An 8650-nucleotide genomic window follows, 5' to 3' on the forward strand; every position below is an offset into this window, starting at 1 on the left:
CCTGGAAGCTCTTTCTTTTCGTGCAATGATGGCTCAAGACCTTGCAGATCCACCTTCTGCATGAATTCCGAAGGAGATCCTGGGCAAACCAAGAGGAGACTCAAATGCATCATTTAAAGTGGAGTTTGATTCGTCAACATCTCAGACAGCTGTTTGTCCATGTGATCAGGAATGTCCATTTGTGGCCAAATGGCCTCAGACGTAGGAGGTGATCCTGCATGTACAGAGTTCATATCCACCACCGTGAGCGGCAGGGAGACTTTGGGGCTTCTATCCAAGATTCTACAGGCCTGTGAGTGCTTCACAGCTATAACATCAACAGAATCGACAGGCATCCTGGAGGCTCCAGAAGCTTGCTTGGAGAATCTTGGCCCTTGTGGAGGAGCCAAAAGCTTGGATGGGAAAAGGCACGGGGACTCTGGGTGTACCTTTGTGTAAGGACAGCTCTTGTGACCTCTGCTCACCCGACTCCTGAGGGGTCCGGAATGGGAACGCCTCTGGGCCGAAGTGAGCTTCCCCTGATCCAGTGTGTAGGCCCCATGGGTCAGCTCCTGCCCAGGGCAGGAGGTGAGCTCCAGGTGGTGCATAGCTCTAGGATCCCCTTGCTGTTTCCACAGCTCATAGCTCTCAGGCTTCAGGAACCCCTCAAAGGCATCCATGGAGAAGCTCACCCTGGCCTCCACACAGCTGCACTGAGATGCCACCTTGCCATAGTCGATCCACCTTGGGGTGGCGAAATTGATGGCCTCTGCTCAGTTGAAGCCATGGTTGAAGCTCGCGTGGTAGCCATAGGGAAAGGTGACCATGAACTCCCCAGCCTCCTGGGTGATGTGACCAAAGGGGATGCCATTCTCCTTGAGCACAGTGGGTGAGATGAGCGCCACCTTGTGCCCTGGGAGCTGCCAGGGAAAAGTGCCCTGGCCAGGAGCTCCAGGTGCCTGCTATGCTCAGGGGGCACAGCATACCAGGTTTTGGGCTCCCGAAAGTGCAGGTAGTTTATACTGTACAGGTTCATGTCCTCCGTGTGCCATGCAAAGGTGGTCTTCCACATCCCAAAGTACAGGTATGGCGTATTGACGCCCTCATTCACTATGCCGCGGTCCTGCTTCAACACATCCAAAAGGCTTCCCAGGTGGCCCACGTTCCAATGTTGAGGGTTCTCATCAAACAGGGAGCCGCTGACGTCAGCACCATAAATCAGTGACCCAAACAGGCGATTCTTCCAGTATTTTCTCTCCAAATCTTCAAAATCCAGGGGTGGCGGGGTCTGGTATTTTTTGCTGTTGGCCAGCTCACGGTACTCCCCCACTGTCATGCCTTTCTTCCTCTTATGGTACTGGGTGAACACACCTGCCTGCCCAGAGACCACTTCCTGCAGGGGAGTTGCTATTAAGATGTTGCTGATATTGTCATAAGGTTGCCTGGCCCTCCATTCTTTTGGTGGGATGACCTTGGCCAGTCCAGCTCGGTGTGCCCCTTGGGATTCCATGTAGTCGAAGTATTTGCTGAAGTCTGAGAATTCTTCCATGTTTGGGCAGAAGGTCATGATGGTACAGCCTGGGTTCTGGAACTCATCCTGTTCAGGGGTTGTCATAGTCACAGCAGTTCTCGAGCTCGACCTGGGGTCCTGGCTGCCCTGGGTCTTTGAGCTTTTCAGGGGGCTCTTTCTGTCTCTCTCTCTGTAAGTTTTTCCTTCCTTCCTGTTGGATTTTCTCCACTCTCTTATTTGTTCTTAAGCTCTTTCTTTTCTTCCTTCTGTTTTCCTATGGTTTGGTTTCCCAACACCAACGGAATCGAGACCTGGGAGAAGATGATCTAGCATCAGAGAGAAGCTTTCTCTGTAGGACTTGCTCTTCCTATGAGCCTGAGACCTCAGGGCTCCTTCTTTTATAGCCATGAAGACCTGAGGCAATGAGTGCTTGCCCACCCTCTGGAGTCTCAACCTATCACTGCCTCTCAGCTGACTTAGCCCCGCCCATATTCCTTTGAATGTAGACAATCCCAATGTGAGACAGGCCCAACTAGGAATACATTGAAGAAAGAATGCTATAATAGCAATACTCTAACACCAACTGCTCATAGAATCAGTAAGAATATTCTAGAATTCCTCAAAGCTAACTGGGAGCACATGACAGAGTGTGAGAGAAGTGAGACATGCAGAACATGTCTGTGCTCTTGCTGGACATGTTTGTCTTTGCCCCACCACCTCTAAATGTGAAATAGACAAGAAAACAGCAGGGTCCTCAAGTTCTGAACAACTGAACAATGATAACTATTTGACCAGAAACTAGCACCAAACACATGAATGTGAATGCCTCTTTTTCAAGTCAGGGTTTCTCTGTATAGCCTTGACTGTTCTGAACTCACTCTGTAGACCAGGCTAGCCTGCTGGGGGTTACTTATTTATAATATCATATCATCTGCAAATACCGATACATTGATTTTTTTTTTCCTTTCCAATTTGTACCCTCTTGATCTCCTATGTTGTCTTATTACTGTAGTTAAAGCTTTAAGTACTGAATAGATATGGAGAGAGTGGACAACCTTGATTTTAGTGGAACTGTTTTTGTTTTTCTCCATTTAATTTGACATTGGCTATTAGCTTGCTATGTATTGCTTTCATGTATTGTGTTTAGGTAAGGGGCTTGTATGGCTAATCTTGCCAAGACTTTTATCACAAATGGGGTATTATATTTTGTTAAAGGCTTTTTCTGCATCTACTGAGATTATCATGTAGGTTTTTTACAGTTTCTTTATATGGTGGATTATATTGATGGAATTTCATATTACTTCATGAATCTCTTAGGTCAAACTTTCCTACAAATTAATTTGAATAAGATATTATTGATAAGATCAATGCAATACTTTGCCATAGTGGTTTTTTTTTTGTTCCTATCATGTAACCCTTTTAATTATCTAATATTATACCAATAATAGCATAGGAGTCATAATCTGAGGTTTAAAAAACCTAGCTCAGTGAAATAATCTTAATTTCCTTAATGTAGAGAGAATGTTAATAAAAATTTAGAACAGGACTCAGCTGGATGTTATAGAGAGGAGCAGCTAGCTCATGTCAGCTTCGTGTCGTAGACAAGAGTTGAATGAGCTGCTAGCTCATGTCAGTTCTAGCTCACGTCAGGTCTGTGTAGAGCAGATAAAAACGAAGTACTACGTAATGATGCAATGCTAGAGTGTGACTGCCCCCTTGTAGCTAATAAAAGCAGAGGCTCACAGCAGTAGGCAGAGACCTTGATACTTTCACAGTGAAGCCTGTCATGCTATCTGGCTCTCTGACCAGGAGAACTGACTGCCACCCTGGCTGCTCTGAGATAAGCGGATCCAGAGGAAAAAGGTGTCACCTGAGACACACTGAGCAAGGGACAGATGGCGTGCGAGCCTTGCCTGTTTGTCTTTATGCCACTTGCTCAAGTTCCCCATGCATGTGTTGTAAACTGATGCTAATCATTGTGGTGGTGAGCCTTGCCTGTGAGCCCATGCATGTGTTATGAACTGGTGTTTGTCATGGTGGTAAATAAACCTTGAGATCAAATGGTATCTGGACTCTGTTTCTCCTTCCCAGCCTTAAGCTGGATGTGACTCGTAACAGTCGGCACAGTTGGCAGGATTTCACCATAAGGTTGAATCCTGAGAAGGAAACCGGACCCTCTAAGGACCATAGTAGTCCTAATTATTCTAAATTTCATCAAATTGACAATAACCTTCTGGATGTACAAAATTAATTGCAGCTCAGGTGCAGAACTAGCCAGAGGTGTAAGGGAAATAATGAAAGAAGAGATCACTACCCAAAGCCAAATGCTGCTGAAACCTACTGCTGCTGAGGTGGTAGTAAGAGCCTGGGGTGCAGGTTGAAGGACCTCATCATTAGCTGATCACCAACACTCTGATGCCAATTGCTGCTTGCAAGGTGGGAAAAGTGAAAGGTGCAGGGAAAGGAAAAGGCTATTACCAACACATGGGTGACAACTGCTGCCTATGTAGCAGAAAGGGGGGAAGGTACTGGGAAATCCATGAGAGAATACCTGGCCAAATGCCTCGTGAGAAGTGCAGATAAATTGTTGGAAAAAGTAGTAAGAAAGCAATCCCAAACTAACTTTGCATAGTACATAAAAAAGAAAACTATTAAATCTATACTCCATGGCATATATATTAACATCAGAATGGAAAAACTAATTGGTGGCTTCAAAACCATGAAAGGGAGTTCAGATGTCACAAATTCCACAGAGAAGAAATGGTTTGGAACAAAGAATAAGGTCAAAAGGAATGCTGGGTTTAAGGAACTGAAGATTGAGGTACCTCTAACAGGTCCACAAGTAGTAGAGCTATTGCTAAAGCATGCAGCTAATAATAAAGTTCTAGCAATATTGATGAAAACCATAGTAGACATAGATAAAGACAGCTAATATAACTAAGAAATGGAGGGAATGGCAAACAACCCTTTAAAGATGCTGCCCTAACCCAGGACCTAGGCAACACAACCATATCCATCACAGTGACATCTTGCAAGGTTAACATACCTAAAATATCCACATTATGTGGTAACAAAGATGAGAAGCAGCTTGAGCAACAAATAGAAATTAGACCATACACTCCTCAAGAAATAAGTCAGTTGAGTCTAGAATATGCTCAGGATGAAATGAAGGATGCATCCCATATGATAAAGCTCTGAGAAAAAAAGAGCAGACACATAATGCTGTCAGCATTAGAGATGAGGAAATTTAAGAATATAGTAGAGAAAAACAGCAGTGTGTGAAGCTTTAGAGCAAGTCCTAGGCACTGCTTGAGGCGATGAACATCCTCTCCTGGGCTGGATAACCACAGCCTGGAGATATGCAATTGCATATTTAGATCTTACACAATTTGAAGCAGCAGCAAAATGAAACACTTTCAAAAAGGCCATTCAACTAGTGAGAAAACTAGATTGTGGTTTATATATAGTGAAGTAGATACACCACAGACTGCTCTATTTATACCACAATTAAAAATAATTTTAATTAAGGGGGAACTGCCGCCACACATAAGAATTCATTTGGCAGGACCCCTTCAAACTTGCAGAACTATTTCTGATGTAATTGATTTCTTTAAGGGATACAGGAGATAGACCAAGAAAAAGTAGTAATAATAAATATAAAACAGAAGCCATTTAAATTAAGGAGAACACTCAGATTTTTCAGACCATTCACAAGAATTAGACCTTGTGGCACAAAACTTGGATTGGCATTTGTAAGCACAACCCCACAGAGGCGTACACCAAAGAGGACTTTTTGAAGGAACAAGCCTAAGCCATTTTTAGGGAACAAAAGGCCACCACAAAGGTGGCCACAGTACATAGAAACAATCAGCAACACATTATAAGAATGCAAATATGTATACCTCAACAGAAATCAAGTCAGGTACCAATAAGACCATATATTACGTTGCTCACAAGAATGAGGAAATGTTAGATGGCTAATTGACTCAGTGATATTAATACATATACTATCTACCAGACAATATACCAAGAAAAAGAAATAATTATACAAGAAGGGGCATGAGAATCCATAATACTAGTATGTAATTTAGAATTAATGGTATATGACAAAATAATTCCCTTGGATTTTTCATGTTGCAAAGCAACAAAAAATATTTTGGGTTTCCCAACAATATTAATTTTTTGCCTAATTTTCTAACTTTTAAAAAGATAGTCAAAGTAAAATGTAATCTAGCAGGAGTGAAAATAGAACCTATAAGGCTACCAACAGTTAAACCCTCATTTACACCAGTTAAAGGAGGAAATGAGATATCTGAAACCATTAAAACCCTGCTAAAGGAAGGGGTAATTGAACCAACTCTAAGTTTCTGTTTCAAAAGTCCAATTTGGCCAGTTTTAAAACCAAATGGTAAATGGGGAATGACAGTAGATTATAGGAGAATTAATGAATTGTTCCCTAAACTGCCAGAACAATTACCAGATGAAGAAGATATTTTCATGAGGATTAAGAAAGCAGAGCCTTAGGCCGGGCGTGGTGGCGCATGTCTTTAATCCCAGCACTTGGGAGGCAGAGGCAGGCGGATTTCTGAGTTCGAGGCCAGCCTGGTCTACAGAGTGAGTTCCAGGACAGCCAGGACTACACAGAGAAACCCTGTCTCGAAAAACCAAAAAAAAAAAAAAAAAAAAAAAAAAAAGAAAGCAGAGCCTAAATGGCTGGCTATTATAGATTTGTCAGACATATTCTTTGGCATACTACTGCATCCACAAAGCAGAAAATATACCACTTGGCAAGGAAGACAGTACCCATTTCTAAGACTACCACAAGGATACATAAACAGCCCAATAATAGCCCACAACACTCTAAGATGGTCACTGGTTAAGGTCATTCCAGCACCTAACTGTATTATCTATTGATATTCAATGGCTTTTAGATAATAGGACAAGAAATGGAAAATATACCAAAAATAGTAGACAAAACCATACAAATATTAAGAGATGATGGTTGGGTCAGCAATAAGGATAAGGCATTAGGACCAGATACAAAGGTCAAGTTCTTGGGTGTAATGTGGACCACTACAGAACCAGAAATACCTATAGAAGTCTTAAGTTAGAACAGCTTAAAACACCAGTTAATAAAAAGAGGTACAACATTATGTGGATATTGGAGAGAAAAATGTATCATATTTACAAGTCATTCAGCAACCCTTGTATAATATTTTCAGGACAGCAAATGATTTTATTTGGGATAAATCCCAAGAACAAGCTGTAAAAATAGTGCTAGAATATATAAAGGAATACTCTAAGCTGCCACACATCCAACCAGGTGATATAGTATATTTAGACTACTGTATCTAAAACAGTATGGAAACTGGAAAATCTTTGCCAAAAGAAATGGTAGAGAATGACCAATAGGCTTTTGTTGTAAACACTTCCCATGGTCAGTAAACAAATTCTCTCTATTTGAGGAAACAATTTGGACAGCATACAGAGTCTTAAAATTTTACCACAACATGCAGTAGAACAACCAAATAATATTTAGAACCACCATCCTGATCCTAGACTGGATCAAGGCACCAGTCTACCCATGGAAGGGAAAGGACTACAATGGAAATGGTACTTAGTGGAGCTCCTTCACTCTGATACCCTGCCTGCAAAGGGGTCAGTGCCAAAGGCATCAAAGCTGATAATTCAGAACAACCATTCTATGAATACATAGGTATTATCAATCATCCCATATGCCACCCCTCTCCAGAAACAGATACCACTAGGGCACTGGGGGACAGGAAAGTACCAGCCTTCCCTGGTTAATGCCTGGTTTATGGATGGCTTTGCAACCAGTAAACAGAATACAGTCTTGTGGAAGGCGGCAGCCTACAGACCACAGATGGAATGGTGACCACAAAAAGAAGGAACAGCTAAATCTGCACAACACCCAGGAGTCATAGCAGTCATGCTAGCAGCAAGTCAAAGCCTCAAAGAAAAACAAAGGTAAACATTTGTTTAATGACTCATGGTGAATAGCCAATAGTATAGCCATATGGTGAGGAGAATGGAAAATGAATGATTGGAAAATTAATGACAAAGATATATGATCCAAGGAATTTTGGATGGAATTATATAATATAGTCAAAGAAATTAAAGTGTATGTATATCATGTGCACATTCATACTAATAAAGAGGGTGAAGAATATAGACATACTGACACAGTGCATAAATTATCCAGCCTAGTAAGTAGATTAAAATGAAATTGGAAGGCAGAACAGAAAGGCTCCAAACATTTAAGACTTAAGAAAGAATGGAAGCCAATATAAACTAGACACTTAGAGACAGAGATTATCAATGAAGAAATATTAAAAATAGTGAAACCCTAGGACATGCAGGAATACATGCCACATTCCAGTGGTTTCCAGGTAGAAATTTAAAGGTGACATGGAAAGGGATCAAGGATGCAATAAACCAGCACAAACATTGCCCAAGAATAAAACTAGATTCACACACAATTACATTGGAAACATAGGGCATAGGCTGAATTTTAATCATATATTACCAATAGAATTTATAGGATGATTAAAACAATGGAAAGGAGCATATTCATGCACCTTGGTAGACATATGCACTGAATTAGGATCTGCCAAAAGTGGACCATACCCAAACCAAGCTTTAACCATACTCATATTATGGGATTAGATTTCACATTGTGGGACCTCAAATCTTATATAATGTAAGCAAGGAACACATTTCACAGGGAGAAAGGATAAAAATGTTTTTAAAATTATGAATATACAATGGGAAAATCACATGGCTAATCAGCCAACAGCACAGGTACCATTGAAAGATTAACAGCATGCTCAAAACTAAGCTATCAAGAGATAGGATAATATAACATGGATATAGATTATCCAATGAAACAGGATAAATGTCCAGTTAGGGATTATGAATGCATTCACAGGAATAAGGAAGATCAGAATCTTGAAGCAGCAGAAGTGATGATCCAAGGACAGAGAAAACTGTCTGGATTACATAAGGTCAAGCTGACCTAAAACTGTCCAGACAAGAAGATATTACATGACATGTATGGCTTAGTAAAACTTTATGCAAAAGCCTCATTATGAATGTCTTGCAATAGTTATAGTTGTTTATATTTTAGTGCCAGTGGTAAAT

General features: G+C 41.2%; 2 protein-coding genes across 2 annotated transcripts in view; one reads left to right on the forward strand and one right to left on the reverse strand.

Annotated features, from left to right (window-relative positions):
- The window catches only part of Rbm11 (RNA binding motif protein 11), a 272518-nt gene that overhangs the window by 108489 nt on the left and 155379 nt on the right, over positions 1–8650 (forward strand). The window lies entirely within an intron of this gene.
- On the reverse strand, positions 114–1594 carry LOC116083577 (lysine-specific demethylase 4D-like). The gene is given in 2 exon segments (XM_031360366.1): positions 114–892; positions 895–1594. Coding segments are annotated over 2 exon segments (1479 nt in total).

The sequence above is a fragment of the Mastomys coucha genome, unplaced genomic scaffold (assembly GCF_008632895.1).
Source record: "Mastomys coucha isolate ucsf_1 unplaced genomic scaffold, UCSF_Mcou_1 pScaffold12, whole genome shotgun sequence".
NCBI lineage: Eukaryota > Metazoa > Chordata > Mammalia > Rodentia > Muridae > Mastomys > Mastomys coucha.